The sequence below is a fragment of the Nyctereutes procyonoides genome, unplaced genomic scaffold (genome assembly GCF_905146905.1).
Source record: "Nyctereutes procyonoides isolate TBG_1078 unplaced genomic scaffold, NYPRO_anot_genome, whole genome shotgun sequence".
In the NCBI taxonomy this organism is placed as follows: domain Eukaryota; kingdom Metazoa; phylum Chordata; class Mammalia; order Carnivora; family Canidae; genus Nyctereutes; species Nyctereutes procyonoides.
This window is the reverse complement of record NW_026575133.1, coordinates 19,633,267-19,654,569: the sequence shown is the minus strand read 5'-3', so window position 1 is coordinate 19,654,569 and position 21,303 is coordinate 19,633,267. Positions and strand designations below refer to the sequence as shown.

The following is a 21,303-nucleotide window of genomic DNA, read 5'->3' as shown; positions in this document are numbered from 1 at the left end:
AGTTTATTGAATACACTGCAAGGGAGAGACTGTCTGCACAAGGCGGTGGGGAGGGAGTCACGGTTATATGGCAGAGTGAGGGAGTTTGGGGAACAATAGAATTGGACCTATTTTTGGGTAATCTTAGGAACTGTGCCTGGTTGTAATTGGCCAGTGAGGGCCCATGGCTGTTTTGAGGGGGGTCACTGAATAAGCCTGTGTGCATTCAGCTTGGTGGTCAGTGTGGGCCTGTGGGCGTTGATCAAGTTTCCATAGCTAAAGCCTGTCGCCTAAAAGCAGCCTCTACAGAAACTCCTTGTTCAGGGTCACCTGGCTTAACTGGAGCCCTGAGCGGGCTCCGTGCCTTTTCCCTTGCTTCCAGACAGACCGAATGTCCTTTATGCTAATAAACTGAACGTGATGGGACATCTGGGTAGTTCAGTGGTTTAGCGCCTGCCTTTGGCCCAGGTGTGATCCTGGAGTCCTGCGATCGAGTTCCACATTGGGCTCCCTGCATGGAGCCTGCTTCTCCCTCTGCCTGTGTCCCTAACATCCGGTAAGTGGACCAGGTTTGGCCTGGGTCACAAGGACACTGCAGGTGGGACCCCAAGGGAACTACAGAGAGCCCCAAACTCCCTACCTTCCCAGGAAGGTGTGTTTGGGTTGTGGATCTATGTGGCTGAGCCTGGTCCCCTGCCCATGGTGTCAGGAAGTGGATGCTCCAGAACCACATCGATAAGTAGCCAAAATACACAGCAGTGATCTTGGAACCTGCTGTTCTCTGCCTTCCTGGGAGTTTTTCCCAGCTGTGCATTTGATAACAGGACATGCATTTGAGAGAAAGGATGTGGGAGGAGAGAGAAGGGGCCTAGCCCCCCTCCACTGGGGTCTCCACCAGCTGTTCCCCTGCCCCTGGAGCTTATGGCCACCACTGTACCTGCAGTTGGGACCCAAGTCACCCCAGGTTCCCTGTGGCTCAGGGCCGGGCCTGGGCTGAGTGCTCGTGTTGTGGCGCACAGCCTTGGGGAGTCTCCCCAGCTGCCTTCCTCCCTCTGTACCGCAACCTTTAAAAATCATTTTCCCCAAGTCTTTGGCCATGTCTGTCAGTCTGGGGAGCAGGTGAACCAGGTTGTCCTTGACCAGAGAGAAGGGCTCATGGTCAACTGAAAGGCTCACCCTTTCTGCTTTAGTTCCACTCACCACCCTCATATGGTCCTCATCACCTCGTGTCTGCATACCTGCAGGGCTGCCTCCTCCTAGCTGACTACCAGCCTGCAGTCTCAGTAGGCCATCTTCCTGCAAACATGGGCCTCGAACCAACAGCTCTCTAGAGCCTTCTTCATCTTGGTTCTCCCTCTCCTGGACCACCCAGTCCTGGGACATGCTTCTTTTTTGCGCTATCAGGTGGCATGGTGGTGTTTATCTAGGTGCTGGGCTCCCTTATGAGTGTGCACACCTCTGGGACTGAATTCAAGTCTTCTGCTTCCTCAGGTTCTGGAAGCTGGTGCAGAGCTGGCATTTGGTGGTGTTTACAGAGTCTGCATTCCACTGATTGAGCTCTTCTGCCAACATGGTGCTTCCTTGCTCAGGGTGTGGGGTCAGGGCCAGCGCTGGGCAAAGCTGTGGCAAAGGGGCCTCAGCCCCAGGCCTTGTGCTCTCCTGCTCGGTGTCCTGACCCAAGGTCCTGCAAGTCCCCCTACCACCACCAACATCTTCAATACCCATCTCATTACACCATGATTGACCGCTGACCTTGTGCCCTTCACTGGAGACCCTGACTACAGACATTTCCTTAATCCTTACCCCAGCAGCTGCTTTCAAGGAACAATCTGGAGTCCAGTCACATTCAAGTTTGAAGCTCAATCACCACTTGATGTGCCACCAATGGTGAGGAGCAGAGTCCAAGGCACCAAAACTGTTGTGATGTGATGTGAGGCCTGGTGACCAAAAGGGGAGTCACTTAGGAGAGCTGGTGACCTTTCTGGGCCTGCAAAGCTCCAGGAACTGCTTATGGGATGGGTTGGGCCACCTTGAAGGACACCCTCTACTTCCAGGTGAAGAATACCTGTGTGGGTGGGGCTCATGGCACGTCTGATTGGTTGAGAGTGCCCTGGTGGCCCCAGCTGATTGGATGACTGAAAAGTCCCTCCTCAGCAGGGGCCAGTGCCAGGCGTTCCTCTCCGAAGCCATCCCTCCTCAGTGCTGAGTGCTGTGTGGGGATTCACCTACTGGAGCCCAGGAAGAGTAGGGGCCGGGAGCCTGTCAGTGTACAGCAAATAGGCCACCAGAGACAGGACTACAAGCAGTTTCATCATCGCAGAGAGGCCACATCGTAGCACGGCCTTTCCACGATCCCTCAGGGTGATCAGAGTCAGGGATGAGCTCTAGAACCAGAGTCAGGGGAATGGGCCCTCAGTCCTCAAGGGACCCTGACTCACTCAGTACTCGGATGCTTACCTCCCCCTCCCTGGGCCTCCCTTTTCTCACCTGTAGGATGAGGATCAGGGCTAAAGGCCCTGCCGAGGCCCCTGGAAGCCCATACTCCAGCGATTCTATGCCACCCCCAGAGGTGAGGAGCAGACAGTGAACATGAAGGCCACAGAAGGTGAGAAGAAGTGCGTGTGTGGTCAGAGTCATGGCCAGAAACCCAAAAGCCTGGAAACACTCAGAACTTATTTAAATGGTCTGTTCCCAGATGTCCCCCCAGAGGTCAGCTGACAGCAGCGACAGACGTGGGAGTGGGTAGATGCATCAGTGGTTTTTATTGCCGTTAACACAGTGCCCGGGTTGCGCCTGGACGTTAACAGGGCGTGAGGGTGAGCAGAACATCCTCCCTCACGGTGCTTTCGCTGCAGAAGCTGTGCCTGCAGACCAAAATGAGAGCTTTGTGAGTGTTGTGAGCTTTACGCGGAGTTGTGAGTCGTTAAGAAACGGTAATGGCTGGTTTACAATTCACAAGGAATGAGGGAAACACTAGGGTCGCCGCCTGACCCTGTTCCTGGAGAACCGATTGCCTTGGCGCTTCCAGTGAGACAGGTAGGTGGCTGGTGTCTGCGACAAGGTCCCCTGTCGGCTGTTGCTCAGAGCAGCCCTGGTCTCTGGGGCCTCAGGCTGACAGGACCGTTGGGCCGTGAGGCAGTGACAAGACCTCTCACTGGCCTCCTTCTCCACAAGGACCCGCGGGCCCTCCTTGAGCGCCGCACACTGGTTTACAGAAGGGCTCGCTCTGGCCTGAGCCTCTCTGGAGACGGGATTGAACCTTCTACTGGCTACAGTTGATTGGGCTCTGACTCGCCCCGGCCCTGGCGCTAACTGACCCACTTGTGCAGACTTCATCCTCGCAACACGTGTGAGAGGAGGTATTGCTATGAGCCCCCACGTTATAGGAGGAGAAGCTGAGGCACAACGGGCTCTCAGTAAATGGAAGAAGGTGCAAATACAGGTCTATCCCATGCCACAGTCCACATTGTCCAGGGCAGAGTCACACTTCACACCTCCCTGGACCTTGCCTTCCACACCTGGAGTCGGTGAATCTTTCTCTTTGGGCTCCACCCCCCACCTACCAGGGATTACTTGAGTCTCTGAGCATCGGTGTCTTCATTTGTAGGAGAGGGCATGGTTCCCTCTTGTGATTGCTGAGAATCCCATGCTAATAATGCAACATCTCATGATGGTAAATGTAAAAAAAGCTTTATAAATTGATTTAAAAAAAAAAAAACCAGTGCAGATATAAGGGGCTATCATCACTGTTATTCCAAGAACCATGAACTTCTTAGGCCTCACGATCTTTGATCTCTGAGGCTTTGTCAGGCTTTCATCCTCGTCTTCACCACGGTCCCTTTTGTATCTCATTTGTCTTTCCTAGCTGTCCTAACCCTGTCTCCAATCCTATTGCACCCTGAGCCCTGCCATCTGTGGTCTGGGCGCCCCCTGCCCCTCACACATCAAGCCCATTGCCGCTGCTCACATTCTTCGCGGTGGCAATCCCTCAGCCCAGGAGATCCTCGTGGCCTCCTCTCATCACCACCTCCTCACCCGGCCCCCTGGCTCCCTGCCTTTCTCTCCAGCCACACTCCTTGGGCAGCCTCAGGTGAGTTCTTTTTTCTGTCCTTTGCCTTTGCACGTGAGCTTTAGGTCCAGTTGAGCTCAACAGTTAACACGCTAACTTTTCAACAGGAGGATCTGCCTTTGCGTCCCCTACCATTTTGTAGACATGGTAGTTTATAAAGTCAGAGAGGAAAGAGGAAAGAGGGAAGAAGATGCTGGGAGTGGGAAAGAAACGAAGAGAGTGAGAACTACATTTATCTTTTGATGTCATGTCACTGGGGAGGAATTCTAGTCAGCAGGCTCCTTAGCAGGACTTGCAACCTTAACGGGGCAACTAGAAGAATTTGAAGGGTATCTGAGAAGCGCTTGATTTTCTGTTGCCTCCCGATGATGATGATTATTTTTTTTAAATGTGCTTACTAGCCGTATTCCTAACAGCAAAATATTTGAGTAATTTGACAAATTCAGCTTTTTTTACTCCCCATACTAGTTTGTGATGTTTGATGATGACTTTGATCTGACTCTATCTTAAACATCTGATGTCCAACGTCTAGCTTCTCTTAAGATAGATTTCCTCTGCAGTTGACAGGCAGGGGAAGAAGGGACTCAGGGACTCAGGCCACTGGAGGGTTCAGATGGCAGCTGGTGGACTCAGGGCCTCACGGGTGGCCCCGAGTACATTCTGCTCCATTTTTAGAAAGTGCATAATGCATAAAGTCACGGCCTTTCCTTTGAAAACCTGGAAGTTACAATGCCCTGATTTGGTCTTGTATCTGTGTCCTTCTTCAGATCTGCCTGTGAGCAAGTCATCTCTTGGGAACACTCTGCATTTTTAAGGCTCTAATGATACCATCTTTTTCTGACACCTTTTTAACCACACAATCCCAGGATTCAGGCCATGGTCCAATTCCGACTGGGGCCCTGGGCACTGACTTTAGAGGCTCATTGTCCTCTGATGGGGGTGGACAGGGAGGCCCTGGCTGCACGCACAGCCTGCAGAGGGCTCTCCACTGGCTCCCTCAGTGCTCTGCTCTAGCTGAGAGATCCTCATTCTGCTCACCACCTGGCTGGGCCAGCCCCTCTGTCCTCCCCGACTCATAGGGAGTTGGAGGACCTCACAGGGGTCATCCAACCTGAGATGCAGCCGGGAGGTTGACCAACCCACCCTCCCTGCCTAGGGGAGTCCCATTCTCTGAGGCCCGAGTTTAGCAACCTCACCTAACCTCCCAAATCCCAAGACCATCAGTGACCGTGTTCCCGGATCCCTTTCCACAAAGCCACCCCAGGAGGGTTCTGCTGACCACAATTCTGGTCCCAGCCTTGGGGACATTAGCTCTACCCCCATCGGGTCACTGTGCCCACATCCCTCCAGCTGCCACAGCAAAGGACACTGAAAGTCAAGCTAAAGATCCTACAAGGATAGCTAACTCAGCTCTCTCCTGTCCTATCTCAGATTTTATATCTTTTGCTAAAATTGCTTTTTTTTATTACTCTGAAATTTTGTGATCTTCCCCTCTTTAAAAGGCAGCTACTCTCTATCTCATACTTATAACCTTATACTCTCAGAAATTATTTCTTTCTCTCTTTCTCATTTTTCTTCCTTAGTTTTCCTTGAAGACAGGGTGATACCATCTGTATCCTTCTCAGATAAGGCTGAGACCACTTAATAGAAATGCTTTATGCTGTCTATCAGTTGCTTGTTTGCCCATGATGGATAGATTGTCTTGGCTTTTCTGGCTGAGCCATGACTAACTTTCTGGGGTGAGTTTCCAATACAAGCACCAATCTCTACCAACATCCTTAGACACAATCCAGCAAAGATATACATACACTGTTTTCTCTTCTCCCTTTTGCACGGTGATCTTGGCTGCACCCACTTTGGGAAAGGTTGGGTTTACCACGTTGTTATTCCAAAGAAACTTGACTTTCTCAATTGTTCCAACATCAAGCTCTGCATCAAACTCATTGGAATGAGTAGAGCCTGGTTTGAGAATCCCCCTTGAAATAAAGAGATAGAAACATTCTCATGCATAGAAACAAGTTCCAATGGCAGTTAAGGCCATACCACTTTTTTGAGATTAATGAGATCATTTTTCTAAATTAATTCTCAAAGGATGGAGAAACAGAGAAGCCAGCTTTATGCTAGCAGCCTGACACTATTATTTGAATATTGTTTTCTCAAACTCAAGTTAATTTCTACTCAAAATATTCATATAGAAAACTATATAATTCCTCTGTAGGGATGCCTGGGTGGCTCAGCGGTTGAGTATCTGTCTGCCTTTGGCTCAGGTGGTGATCCCAGGATCCTGGGTTCGAGTCCCACAACAGACTTCCACAGAGAGCCTGCTTCTCCCTCTGCCTGTGTCTCTGCCTCTCTCTCTGGGTCTCTCATGAATAAATAAAATCTTTAAAAAAATTCCTTCATATTATTTTTTTTCTGGGAGGAATTATTTGTCTAGTAATAAGTTATCTACTTAGTTTAACAAAACCAGCATGTGTTACTGTGCTAATCAGGAAACATGACACCTGGGGTAATATTAGATATATTCTTCTAAAAATCCATTTTTAAAAATGGATCTATTGAAAGAGAAAAATCTAAATGTGTGGATTTATAATTGAGAAAAAAAATTGTCAGCAGAAGTCTGAAATTGACTTTATCACATAAAGTAAATAATTTTAAAGCAATTGATTAAGGAGATGATAAGCATTTCAGTACATTGATTTGAAGGCCATGTATAGCATTTAGTGAGACGTGATGCTGAAAAAGGGAACTTACTTGAAGACATTGAATTGATGAGTATTTCCCTTACTTCCAAACAAAGCAACTTTAGCCTGACCAGTAGCTGTTTTCCCAGACAATGTTATAGAAACCCCGTATCTCCAGCCTGCACAGGGGATAGAAAAGAGTTCAATTGACTCATGCACAAACCAGTTGACCCAAACTTCAGAATCCTGTCCCCATATCTTACATTGAGGCATCAAAGTATGAGAAATCCTACCTGTTAATCTACAACTCAAACCAGGCTATAAGGAGAAGTATGTATCTAGTAGTATCCCCTCTAGATCCGCACTGCCCAGTAAAAGGACCACTACCCACATGTGGCTGCTTAAATTTAAATCCAAATTAAGTAAGACCAAAAAGTAATTCTTCAGTTGTACCAGCCACATTTCAAGTGCTACATTGCCACATGTGGCTACTGGCTACTGTATTGGACAGCAGAGGATATTTCCATCATTGCAGAAAGTTCTGTGGGACAGCTCCACTCTAGGGGCACCACACTATGAGATAAGATGAAAAGAGAAGGGACAAGGGCTTGTTCCCATGTTTGGAAAGGTGGCTCAAGAGTGCAGTCCTGCAAGCACCAGAGCAGGGTCTGTCTCCTATCTGTGCATCCCCAGTACCCTGGGTGGTGTCCAGAACATAGTGGGACCCAGTTGTTATGCAAATCTATACCAGGGGTACTGTCTGTGCCCATGAGCACAAGTGCACACAACCTACACACGTATAACCACATACTCACACATACATATACTCACATACATATAGACATATGCATACAACCTAGACACATATAACCACAACCACACACACACATAAACACATGCACACAAGCACACACACATGCACATACCCACATACATATGTACATAAACGCACACACACATCATTTGTCTAACTCCTACTTGGCTTTCATGTCCTCAGAGATATTGCCCCTGCCCCTTCGTCTGGGCAGGGTCAGGTCCTCGGTCCCAGAGTGCCACAGAAGCAACCCACCAAGCCCAGGCACACTAGCTGCTTGCTCAGTTTCTGCTTTCTCTGCTGGGGTGTACATTTCACACTTGGAGTGTCTTGCTCATCTCTGTAGTTCCAGTGTCTAGCATAGTCGGTGGTTCATAAATAAGTGTTGGTTGAGGAATGAATATGTGGTTTTTGAATGTTTAATTTGTTGTTTTAAAATATGGGCCAGCATTTTATGCATCCCTACAACAGTAGAAGGATTGATTAACCGGTGTCTTTTTTTAAAAAAAAAATATGTATAGTGTTAGAAGTGTTCTACATCTTGATTGCAGAGATGGTTACATGGCTCTTCTTCTATCAAAACTCATAGAACTCTGCACTACAGAGGGTGAATTTTGCTGTATATAAATTGTACCTCAATAAACCTGACTTAAAAACCTAGATAAGACATATGTTATATTTATATCTTTATATAAGCACAGTGTCTTTTTTAGTGCAACTTCTTAGGGAATTGTCACAGGGCAGGTTGGCACAGAGTGGCCCAACTGCATCCTGTCTCTATCCTATGTCCTAGATGATTCAGAAAAATTTGGAAATAAATCAACCCTTCCTTATGCCCACCCACTCTCCACCAGAGAGGGACCCCTACCAGGGGCATCAGGGAGGGACAGAGAGCGGGAATGGAGAAATAGGAACTGTGCTTCTTAAGGGACTCAGCCCAGCAAAGAGCTGTACCAAATAAATGTTTGATGAATGAATAAAAGAGCAGGTGTGCATGACACAATATTAAAAATAAAAAGAATAATGAACTGTGGAATGATAAAAATTCAGTGGTAAAAATTGCCACAGAGGATATGTAAGTTGCTATTATCTCATTATTTATGCTTCTACTCATTTCATGCTATAATCACACAATGGAAGAAATGCAGACTCTTCCTAAATCCTTAGTTGAGTCTTCAATAGGATTATTTGGACAGATGTGTCATTTCACTAAGATAGAATGTGCTCACAAATATTTCAGGTTAGAGATAAGCCCTTCTTGTCTAACAGAAGCTAAACTTTCTTGACATGGGTGAGCAGGGTCAAGGTAAAACTTACGAGCAAAATTGCTGGAATCTCCGGTGTTCAGGAAGTATTTCTGTGTCTCATCACTTGTCTTGACAGCAAATTTATCAGCATAGTGACCCATCTGTGGGCACCCTTGATCTGGGCAGGGGAAGCACTTGTTCTAAGGAGAAAAGAGAGATAGTCAGCTGTAAGATGTAAATCTATCTTTTTATGACCCACACATCTAGGAGAGCAATCCTACAGCCTGAGTTCCCTCACCTGTAACAGGAAGGAGATTGAGACAGATGATTTCTAATTTACTTTCACCCAGGACGGGACCCCCAAGCCTGAGGTACATCACGTTAGGATATACTGATGCCTGGGCCCCACATTAGATCAATGACACCTCCCATCACGTAATGTGCTCTTGAATGATTGACAGCCAGCTCTGAGACAAAAAGCCCTGAGTGTAGCATTTGCCAATTTCCGTGGTGTAAATACTCTGTGGCCAATTTCAGAGGCCTGAACCCCCAGCCTGGCATCCAGAACCCGAGCATCCACCTTTCCTTCTCTCTGGCGTATGAATTTATCTCGCATATGTTCTTCTGTTCTTGCTCTAGTTTTGCTCTACCCTCAGCAGAAATGTGCACTCCTTCTCTTCCTTCTAAACTCTTAGATTTTTTAAGCCAGATTCAAACATTGCCTTCTGCAGGAAACCTTTCTAGATCATTGAAATGATTATTCTTCTGGTGCCCCAGCAATTTCCTCACCCACATGACTTATCTAGAATTTTAGCCACCTCCTGCCTCTCTGCTTCCCAGGATCATAAACTCTGGAGGGCAATGCAAAACAAGTAAGAGATGGTCAGAAACTGCAAATTCCCAACACAGCAGGACAACCGTCCCACGGAGGGACTCAAGGAAGGAGGATAGCTTACAGATTCAAAGGCCCTGTAGGAAGCACAGGGGTAGGAAGCAAATCCATCAGGGTTGAGGATGCTCTCTGAGTAATACTTGTAACTTCTCAGGTGATTGCAAGCCACGAAGTCCCGAGTTCCTGGAGAAAGAAACAAGGAAGTCTGCACGGGTGGTTGGGGGGCCAACGACTTCTCTCTTTCCATGTCGAGAGGTTCTAAAGTGGGACCATATTTTCAGAAATTTAAAGTAAGGTAAATATAAGGTAAGTCCAAAATGAATGACAGCTAACATAAAGAGGCAGCTTTCTCTGTGCCGGGCAATGATCTGGGTACTTTACATGCATTATCCCTGTAATCCTCACCGTCCCTAAGTGCAGAATGATATACAGATTACAGCCTCAGATGTACAGATTATAGCTAGTGAGGGGCAGAACTGGGAGTTGAAGCCAAGCCTATCTGGTGCTTGAGCCCATGCCTCTAAGCCTTGTGCCATCCTGTGTCCCAGGCACCAGGCTGGAGGTCCTTGAAGACACAGCCAGATGTGACATGACCTCTCAGACATGACAAAACCAAGGCAAGGACATTTTCATGCTGTGTTTAGGCAAATAGAAAGGAGAGTCGAGTGGCTTTAGATGGCTTTTCTCTCTCTTTCATGGCATCTTGACTTTGCTGATAGCCATCTTTGGCCCCTACAGTTCCTGTCAAGTGACAGAGGTCATAGCACACCTGCTAGATGCGACCATTACTGATGGAGACTTTGGGCAACTCTATCCATGTAAACCCACCTGGGGCTGTTTAAGAGACAAACACATAAACTGGCATACTTAATGTTTGCTTTGATGGCATCCATTCTTGTTGAGCCATTCTGATCCAATTCAATAAAAATCTTACTCATTGCATTTGGTCAGACCACCAAAGTTCTAAATCTGTGTGGTGCCAACTGATGAATCGGGCTGAAAAGTTCCCTTATCCCTTGTCCTTTTGACCAGATAGAATCTGCATCTGAAGGCGCTCCTCCTCCCTAGGTGTGCTCCACCAACAATGAAGAATAATCACATCGAATAGCACAGTCTCTGCGTAGCCTTCCCTACCAGTGATAGTTTCTTAGCCTGACCCAACATAAAGGAGTAGTGACTCTCATTGTGCAAATGGCTTTGCCATGGAAATGACTGGTGAACATTCTCTTTTTGGCTATAGAATTGAACCCAGTTACATGAGCTTAAACAGTATCACTGACTCGCGAGGGAGAATTGGCAGAAAAATTCTTAGAGCCAGGATATTTACTTGTATGGTATTTCTTTTCTTCATTAGGTAGCTACCATTTGGTTGCCAGAGTAATGGCTTTAAGCAAGAGTTTTGTCATTCTTTGTTGCTTGTACAGTCTAGGACACCCACGACTGTGTTTTAAGGAAGTATAAAATCAGTAGATTGAAGATATAACAAATAATATGCAGGCATATTTTTTTCAGAAGTAAGATCCAGAAGGGGGAATCATCTATTTTTAAAGAGTGATGTGTTTTCATTTTTGAAGTTTTTTATGCAGAAGATACTGCTCACCCCAGGGAAGTGACGCCCCGTTCTGCTTGGGCTTTACCTTCCCAAATGCCATCTAGGTCCACGATCTGTGACAGGGCATTCTTCTTGCATCCTGGCATTTCCTCTCCACCATTGGGGAAGAAGTCAAGGTGACCCATCTGTTGGCTTGTTCCAAAACCTGAAATGTTTGGAGCAGCAATGAGCTTTTCAGCACACAGGGCTCTTTTGGTTCAAACATTATTGCACGTGTTTGCAACTAAAGCGTCATTGGGCTCACCCAGGAATGGGATCAGGGGAGCTGCATCTGTGTGAATCACATCAACAAAGTCAGCATCAGTGGGATCAAGTCGAACCTCTTCAGGAGTGCCCTGGAAACTTGCTTCTACAGGATCCAACCCTAAAAGAGATGATCAGTGCTGTAGACTAATAGACTTGGCTATAGGTACCAGCAGGACCACAGTGTACAGTTGTTCGGGTTCTGCATTGCACAACTCAAGGGATGCTATACTCTGAAGTTCTGAAATGCCATGGCCCTGCAAATTGCATATGGGGGTATAGAGTTTCAATGTTGCTCCTCAGAGGAGAGCTCCAGAGGCGTGGATAAAGAAGGGCAGGTGAGCCAAGAGATTTAAATTTGTCTGACCAGGGCACCTGGGTGGCTCAGTGGTTGAGTGTCTGCCTTTGGCTCAGGTCATGATCCCAGGGTCCTGGGATCAAGTCCTGCACTGGGCTCCCCAGAGGGAGCCTGCTTCTCCCTCTGCCTATGTCTCTGCCTCTCTCTCTCTCTGTGTGCCTTTCATGAATAAGTAAATAAAACCTTTAAAGAAAAGATAACATAAATTTGACCAAGGATTTTTTTTCCCCACATTATTTTCTCCCATTTATTTGCATATCTTTTTTCTTTAACATTCTTTTCCTTTTCTCAAATTTGAAGGAAAAAGGGACAAAGCAGTATGGTATCATAATTAAGAACACAGATTCTGAAACTGGGCAGCCTGGCTCTAACTCCCTATTCAGCTATTTCTTGGGCAAGTTGCTTGACCTTGGGCAAATCACTCAACCTTTTTGGTGTGTGTGCGCCTTGGTTTCCCCATTTATAAAATCTGGGTAATAATATGGTTATAATAAGATTAAATGAGATTACAAATATAGCTTTTAGCACAGTGCCTGGCATATCATCATGGGAGTTTAAGTAAAATATTGATGATTATTATTTCCTCCTTCTTGGCAGGGCTCCTGAATTTATCAATAGCCATCTGGCCAGAGCAGCTGAAAAGGCATGAACATAATTGTCTGTTGAAAATAAAAGTAAGGGATCCCTGGGTGGCGCAGCGGTTTGGCGCCTGCCTTTGGCCCAGGGCGCGATCCTGGAGACCCTGGATCGAATCCCACATCGGGCTCCCCGTGCATGGAGCCTGCTTCTCCCTCTGCCTATGTCTCTGCCTCTCTCTCTTTCTCTCTCTGTGACTATCATAAATAAATAAAAATTAAAAAAAAAATAAAAAATAAAAGTAAGGGATCCCTGGGTGGTGCAGCAGTTTGGCGCCTGCCTTTGGCCCAGGGAGCGATCCTGGAGACCCGGGATCAAGTCCCACGTCGGGCTCCCGGTGCATGGAGCCTGCTTCTCCCTCTGCCTGTGTCTCTGCCTCTCTCTCTCTCTCTCTCTCTCTCTCTCTCTCTCTGTGACTGTCATAAATAAATAAAATCTTTAAAAAAAAGAAAAAGAAAATAAAAGTAAGAGCTCTTAGAAGCTTGAGCCACATGACAGCGGAACTGGGTTTGAATCTCAGTTCCGCCATGATTTGGGGCCAGTTACCCAGTTTCCTGAACCTGTTTCTGGGGATGAAATGAGAAAATGTAAAGCATTTGGCATAGTATTTGGGATAAGTAGGCACTTAATCTATGCTTACTATAATAATGATAATAGCATTACATTATTATGATGATATATAGATACATTCTGTTGCTGCTGTTACACGTTAAAGGCTTTGCTTGGGTTAAAAGAATGACCTGCAGGACTGGTGGCTGGGTTTCCTCTACCAGCAGAGGCAATGGATGTGTGATTTTCATGTTCCACCCTGCCCTTGATTTCAAAGAAAAAGGAGAAGGGAATAACAATGTGGACTCTTAAATATCTTTGCTCATGTTCACACTAGCCTTCCTCTCTGTTTCCCTGGGTGCCCCGTTCTGCTGAATGACCCAAACTTCCAGGAAACATGGATCTAGAGAGGAAGGATGGGGACAAAAATGGAAGAAGCAAAGGGAAGCAAAGGAGAATTAAAGCACCACCCCTTCTTCCACAAGGATGGGCCTCTTGGAGTCTTCCTAAAATGTCCTGTGCGGGCTCTAACCACCACAGCCGAGGTCACAGACTACTTTGGGCCAGCTTCTAGCTGGGCAGCAGGCTTGCACCGTGTTCTGGGGTTACTGGGGACAAAATCTGGAGCCTGCCCCTTGGGTCTTACCTGTAATCCTGCCCAGACCTGGAGTCCTGCTCCCTGCCTCCCCAGCCACGTGGGCTCCCAGGCTGTGGCCGATGAGCTGGACTTGGGAAGGTGAGTAGCTGTAGTTTGCCTGGAGAAGGAAGATTTTATTTTCAGAACATTTTTGTGGTGTGATTTTTGTAACATGCAAACCTAATGTTGCGCCTCTGCTGAACACCTTCTATGGCTCCCATCACTCTTGGGATCAAGCCCAAACTCATTACAAGGGCCTCAGAACTTTCCTGACTCAACACCCATTTTTCAAGATTCTTGCCAAACCCTATGGGAACTTTCAGGCCTCAGATACATCATAATCTCTCATCTCTGGGTCTGCTGTGGGCTCCTCTTCCTCTTGCTATCCATTCTCCAACCACTTGCCCAGCTCATGTCAACGCAACCTAGATATCAGCTCTCAACTTAAATGTCTCTCCCTGGGAGAAATCCTTAATCACTCCCCAGCCCTCCAGCCTGGATTAGCTGCTCCCCCATGTGCTCCTATTAAGCCTTGTAGTCCCCCCATTAGAACCCTGACCACACTCTGTTGTCATTGCAAGTCTTCACCGTGAGCTCCCCCAGGCCTGGAATGCATCCTCTTGACCTTTTAGCAGGGCTCCTGACACTGTGTCCTCCCCCAAATATTGGAGAACAAACAAATGTCATGAAGCTATGAGTGTTTGCACATGTTAGTCTCAGAGGTATCCACCCATTTGTACTCATTCATCGATCTTCAGTGCCTCCAGAACAAACCCCACTGGCTTTAAATCTTGTAGGGGTGCAGACGTAGTTAGAACCAATCAGTTCTTCCACAGACCCTTTAACTAGAAGACAGAAGTGGCTGGGGCCTTTATCTAGTACATAATAGAGTCATGAAGAGTTAGTGACTTCACTGAAAGGACTAAGGTCTTAAAGAATTAGCCAAAAGGGAAGGCCAGGGTAGATAAAAACAGCTGAATTGATTGTGACAAACAAAATTCTCCATCAACAGGACCTTCAACAGGGCAAATACCCGGACAGACACCCATTCTTTCTATATCTTTTTTCACTATATAACTCCCAGCTGCATCTTTGGCCAAAAGAGATCAGTGGGCTCTGCCTACCTCAGCAGGAGCCCAGCTGGCAGACTCACCGAGAGCATGCTGAGCATCTGGGCCACCTGGGCGCCCACCACCCGCACGTTGTTGGCAGCCTGTGTATATGAGGTTTGGGAACCTTTCTTCCAGTCCACGCAGATGCAGTTCACCTCCTCGACCTTGAACATGTTCTGATGTTGGAGAGACACCAGGATGTCATGACAGGGGCACAGAAAACCATGTCCAGGCAGGGCTCAGAAGTGGTTGCTAACAGTTACTACCTGTCTTTGTGTCATCCTTGCTGGGCCTGAGATACACTAGGCTTTGTTAGGAATCCTGCGGTCAGTTAGGAGTTAGTCCTCGGGGTGTGGGCTGTAGAAAAGGCAAATCCATTCCCGCTCTAGCTTATAGATGAATTAAAAGCTGGCCACTTTCTGGTTTTCTTTGACCAGATTCAGTAATATTGATGGGGGTGGGGGGTGGAAATCAAGGGCATCCACAGAAAAGCCCTATTTTGAAGAGGAAAGGTCTCAAGTGCCATCTCTGGTGACCAGTGTCTAAATGACCTTGTAGATTTGAGCCCTAGCCATCTTACAGATTTGAGCCATAGCCTCTTGGCAACGCTGCCAATAGCTGGCCTTGCTTTCATCCCGGGCTTCTGGGCACTTACTAAGTTTTTACAGTCAAGTATTTACAGTATTTCGAGGAGGAAATACACCCAGTGGATATTCGAAGAACAAAACTGCACTGATTTGAAAGAGATTGAAGAATCCTGAATGGAAGACTTCTTCTAGGATGTCAAAGAAACTCATATATCCTTAGACATTCTGCCAAGGAGGACATATGACCAGCTTGAGTTTAAAATGGAGCAATGAATTTATAATGCGCTTAGAATTTTTCACATATGTGATACTAATATGTGTGATCACACACACACACACACAGACCAAGAGTTGTTTCTCAGGACCTTTATTTTTAAAGCAACCCTGAGGAATCTCTTAAAAACCTGAGGAATTTGGGGTGTAAATTGTCTTACAGTTTTATCCATTATGATATTTATTAATGAAGGGCACCTGGGTGGCAGTGGCTCAGTCAGTTGAGCGACCGACTCTTGGTTTTGGCTCAGGTCATGATTGCAGGTTCATGAGATCATGCCCCACGTGGAGCTCCACGCTCAATGCGGAGTCTGGTTGGGATTCTCTGCCTCTGCCTCTGCCCCACCCACCCTCAAATAAATAAATAAAATCTTTAAAAAAGATATTTCTTAATAAGGGGAATGAAGAGGTAGCAAGAGCTCAAAGCCTGGTAAATCAAGGCCACCTGCAGAACGACTTTAATTGTCTGGGTTTGTAACTTTCCCTGTTGGCATGATAGGTGGGAATTATTAACGTGTGTGGGAAAGGCAGGCTGATGAGGTAAATTATTAGGTATCAGAAAAATAGATTGCATCGGTGTACACATAAAAAGAAGGATGATGGTATATTGCATATGTGTGTGTGCCTATGCACGTGTGTGCGCATGTGTGTGTGTGTGTGTGTGTGTGTCCCTCTATTGTCTGCCCTTCTAACCAATAGATGCTGTATCACATATAATTTTGGCACTTTCTATTCTGTCATTTGGTCTCCTGGTGCATCTTAAGTTCTCCGTTTCTCAAATAAATGGTCGTAGCAACACATCATCTCAGGGATGTAGAAGAGGCTTGAACAAAAATAACATAATCCCTCATTTACTGGTAAACAAAGTGCCCTCCCTAAAAATGGAAGCAGATCTTTGTCCAGAAGATCTGCTTCTGGACTTAGCCAGAAGATCATGGTCACGTGTGCCAGCACAGCAAATGCCACTGCTTCAGGCTAGAAGGTAGTCCAGAGGTGTGGAAGTAAATTCTTAGTATTGCAAAGAGAGGCATTTTAATTGCATAAAGGTACCTCCTAGATAGGGATTTCGTGTTTTCAAGCTCATCTGCTGTGCTTGCTGAAAGGAGATGGAGGTATTAGTGGGGAGCAGGGAGCAGGGAGCAGGGCAGACTGTGAGCCTGGGAGCCGGCCCCTACCTTGCACATATCCAGCAGCCAGTTCTCTTCTCCCTTGTCTATGAAGCCATGGATGATGAACCGGGTCTTCTTGTCTGTTTGAAAATTTGATGCCTCAATCGTTGATGGATCAGAGGGAAGGAGAGTCTGTGACAAAAGTGGGAAAGGGTCGCATTATTTTGTAGCCCAGCCACTCAGGCCAGCCTCTCCTTCCCCATCTCTGTTTGTCCCAATGCCATGATCTTTCAAAGCTTAGCACAATAGCCACCTCTTCCATGGAGCCCGCCCTGACTCTCCTTTTCCCGTCTGTCCCACCCCCATCCCACCCCCGCCTCCGCCCAGTCAGGAGTTCCTACCTCCACTGGGGCTGGATTACAGTTCACAATCTTACCTTCCATAGGTTTCTTGGTAGATGGCAAGCTCAGAATCACACAACCAGTGAGAGGTTTTGGCAAATGCGAACCATTCATTCTTTTGAGCCAACATTCACAGAAGCCCTACTCTGTCCAGATCTGGCTAGGCCAGGGGGGGCAGCTGGAGGGTAAGGTGAGACAGAGCATGGAGGAGGAGGAGGGTACAGAGACAAGGAGCCTCTAGCCTGGGGGTGGGCACAACCCTTCACCCAGTCACAATGGCGCTAAAATGACAGAGGTCTCACTTGAAAGTTGTTTGGGTTCTTGTTGGTGTAGAGCAGGAAGCGGGTGCCGATTCTCTCGGGGCTCCAGGGGAGAACTTTCAGAGGCCTGATTGCTGTCCCGGCCCAGGGCTCCGCGTCAGAAAAGCATCCGATTTGTTCATAGCAAACTTCCTTTGCTGTAGAGAAAGGATGACTCTGTTCACGGCTTAGCTCCCCAGGCTGGGCCCTGGGAGGTCACAGCTGCTCAGGTCCTCACTCCCCTGCCTGGGGACAGTCTGAAGACAATGGAGACACCCTGCCTCTCCCTACCCACTCTCTTCTTAACCCTCAGTGCACCTTCTGATCTGGGACCAGTCCCATTGCTTCCCATAGAGACCCCAGCTGTGCCACCACTCAGAGCCACCATCAGAACTGAGAAGCTGTGTCCCATTCCCAGCAATTCGGATATATTTATTTAATTAATATGATAGCCACTGATGAGCCAATCTGTTAACTCAGGCAGGTGTTTAATGCTTTACCTAGAAAAGTCTAGCCTAGAGAGCCTGGAGATGAAGACAGGCCAGAGGGGAGATACTCTGAAGTGGGTCCCCCTCAAAATGCCTTCTCTCCCCGGGCAGAGTGCCAGCACCCGCCTCCCTCTCTCTGGAACCTCAGAGTTGTCCGGACCTGTTGAAAGCCCTGCCACAGGTCAGGCTCTTTCTGGCCAGTGCTGAGATACTGTATTTAAGTCCTTCCCGAGGGGCCGGTGTGACATTTCCTACCTTTGGCTGCTCCCAGCAGAAACAGCGCGATTGTCCAGATGCTCATCATCTACAATAAATTCAGACATTCTCAGTCTCACCGATTATTACAGCAATGAGCACAGACCCTCAGGAATTCAAGGCTATCTGCTTCAGCCCTGGTGGGAGGACAGAAGAGGTGACTTACCCTGTGGGATGTTCTGGGCCTTCCCTCCCTTTCAATCAAGTACCCAGGCCTTTTTTTTTTTTTTATACTGGAGCCTTATCATTTGGAGGCCGCTTCAAGGAAACAGCAGGTGATGATAGAACAAGCTGTGTGCACTTAATATTGTAATCTGATCAAATACACAAAACAAGACTAATTATAGTAGTCAGATCTTCCCACAGTCTGGGAAGATGAAAGAATGCTTGATTAAAAGGAGGTAAAAGATCCCTACCTTTGTACCGATGTACCTGTGCATGTAATTCTGAGTCAATGGGGCCCCTCTTTCCCATTTTCTATTTTATCATCAAATAGTTTACAAGTTCCAGTAAGAACACAGCAGCAAAATCCAATAATGGAGGGTAGTATTTCTCACTTAGAATAGGTGGAAATGCCCTCCAAACAGCTGAAAGTTCTGATCAAGAAAATCTCTTCTCACTGTCTCTCTGTCTGTCCTCTCTGTCTCTGTCTCTGTCTCTGTCTATCTCTCTCTGTCTCTGTCTCTCTCTGTCTCTCTCCCTCTCTTTCTGGCAGTCTAATATCCAAGCACATGAGCTTTGGAGACAGATTCCGCAGCCCCCACAATAGCCTATACCATAATCCTCCATTAACTACCTGTTCCAGTTATCAATTGCTAGATAAGGAATCAACATAAAACATAATGCTTTAAAACAATAGTCATTCTATCATCCTATTAGAATTTTGAATAGCTAATCTCAAGAGCCTCTAAAAGCCCACGTCATCAGATCACGTCACGTCTGTGCAGTTTCCCCAGACTCTCCGAAGGTCGCACACCTGTCCTATGAGACGAGGCCCCCGTGAGGCCATCATGAATGACCCACTGACCCGTGCATCTGTGAGCAGCCCGGCCAGTTCACACCACAGGCAGATAAGCCTTCACGTGGCAAACACCACTGGTTCTCTATCCCACAGTGCCCCCCGCCTGTGTTCCCTGAGTTAAATATGCATCAAAGTCAAAGTTCATGCCTGAATAACCAAAATTCTGGAAGACAGCCTTCCGGTTGAAATGCAGAGGACTTTCCCTGGGGTTGTAAAGAATAGCAGCCAATAGCCACTGAGGCTTACTGGGTCCAGACAGAGCACTTGGCACCTATTACCGAATTTGTTTTTTATTTTTTTTATTGGAGTTCAATTTGCCAACATTTAGCATAATACCCAGTGCTCATCCTGCCAAGTGCACTCCTCAGTGCCCATCACCCTGTAACCCCTATTACCAAATTTACGTCTTACAACAACCCCACGAAGCGGGTACCATTATTTGTCCCCTTTTATGGGTGTGGAAACTGAAGTACAGAGAGATACGCAAATTGCTTAAATCTGATAAAGTCACACAGGAAATGAGTGACGAGATGGGATTTGAATTCAGACCAGCGTGAAATAAGGATTTGCTGAACATTCATTTAATCTGAACAAGTTGTCTATCAGAGTTGTTGAAGCTCAACCACAGAGAATAAGGGAGATACCTACAGAGAACAAGTTGAAGTAGAAAATAAAATTTCCCCCATGACGGCAGACTTGTGTCATGTGGTTGACCTAAGCAAAAAGATGTTTAAACTTTGGAAATCAGCTCATGTGGTCTAGGAAAGTGCTGTAGCAATTTACAGACTGTGGGCAAGTCAAAGATGTCTATGCTTTTCTTTGACATTGTAGTGAAGAGATTCATGATACTCTAATGGTGGATGAATAGGTAAATTGGTTGGTAGGAGATGTCAGATGACCCTCTCTGCCTCTTGGACCTTTTCTCTTTACCCTCCACATTGGCCTCATCGACCTTCATCAAACATGCCAAATCCTTTCCTATCTCAGGGCCTTTGCACTTACTATTCCCATGTCTTAAAACTCTCCTCCCTAGACTTTCACTGGGCTGGCTCCTTCTTGTCACTCAACAGTTAGTTTAAATGTCACCTCTTTAGTGAGGCCACTGATGAGCATCCCTGAAGCCCTTTCACTGCCAGCCTCCTACCCAACCCTGGACGCCAATCCCCTAGCACCTTATGTGTTTCCTTCAGATCATTTGTCACGGGTTATAATTATTTATCTTGATTATCTGTGTGTGTGGGTTTTTTGTTTTTTGTTTTTTTTTTTTGCAATCACTTTTCCCACCTTGGAATGCATTTTCATGAGGACAGAGGGACAGAGACCTTATCTGTTTGGGCCACTGCTCTACCTCCAGCCTCTAGGACCTTGCCTGGCACTGAAGTGGTTATGAATTAATGAAAGGATGAATATACACACAATGGAGTTCATTGGTATTTTATCCTTATTCTGAGAGTGAAATTCAGGGCTGGGGAAGGGTGATAGGACAATGTTCAAAGGAGGGGAAAGAAAGAGATGTCAGTCTTCAGATGAGCAGTAAGAAGTATTTGATTAGATTTAGGGAAAACAGTCATCACAGGATGTGCCATGATTTGCCTGAGGGTCAGTCCCCAAACCCTAGAAGCTCACCTCACTGCCAATTCATCTTTGGGCTCCATGCTCACCCCAAGGGAAAGACCCTGCCCCATGGATTCAATGGTTGAAACCACCTCAGGGTGATCAGAGTTGATGGAGAAATTCTCCAAGCAGGACAGGAGGGTAGGGTTTAATCTGCAGCAGCCACATGGGTCTGGTCAGCCAGTGTGGGCTCCCGACCCTGGAAGATAGGAGCACAGACATTCAGAGAGTAGTTTTCTTTCTTAAAAAACTTTATTTCACTCATGTTTGTAAATGGGTAATGCATGCTCCTACACATCTGATATGGTATAAAGTGCTTCCTTTACTAGCTCTTTGTGTGTCCTTCCAGAGATATGTATATATACATTATATTTTACTAAAAAATATAAATGGTTGGGGTGCCTGGGTGGTTCAGTTGGTTAAG

At 46.7% G+C, this 21,303-nt stretch overlaps 1 protein-coding gene across 1 annotated transcript; it reads right to left on the bottom strand.

The window, feature by feature from the left end:
- Positions 1-2,779: 2,779 nt before the first annotated feature.
- On the bottom strand, positions 2,780-18,293 carry PNLIPRP1 (pancreatic lipase related protein 1). Its single transcript, XM_055300251.1, has 12 exons — positions 18,245-18,293; positions 17,505-17,659; positions 16,868-16,993; positions 14,874-15,008; positions 13,730-13,838; positions 11,542-11,661; positions 11,323-11,442; positions 9,750-9,868; positions 8,864-8,993; positions 6,803-6,911; positions 5,857-6,024; positions 2,780-2,843 (listed from the first exon to the last, which is right to left on the bottom strand). The coding sequence occupies exons 1-12, from the start codon at positions 18,291-18,293 to the stop codon at positions 2,780-2,782; spliced, it is 1,404 nt and encodes a 467-aa protein (XP_055156226.1).
- Between the last annotated feature and the right edge of the window lie 3,010 nt (positions 18,294-21,303).

Coding starts and splice junctions, on each gene's coding strand:
- PNLIPRP1 (XM_055300251.1), bottom strand. CDS start 18,293: ATGATGAGCATCTGGACAATCGCGCTGTTTCTGCTGGGAGCAGCCAAA. Junction 16,994..17,504: donor AGAACCCAAACAACTTTCAA/GTGAGACCTCTG, acceptor CTTTTGTCACAG/ACTCTCCTTCCCTCTGATCC. Junction 15,009..16,867: donor GGCTGCTGGATATGTGCAAG/GTAGGGGCCGGC, acceptor CTCCAACATCAG/AACATGTTCAAGGTCGAGGA.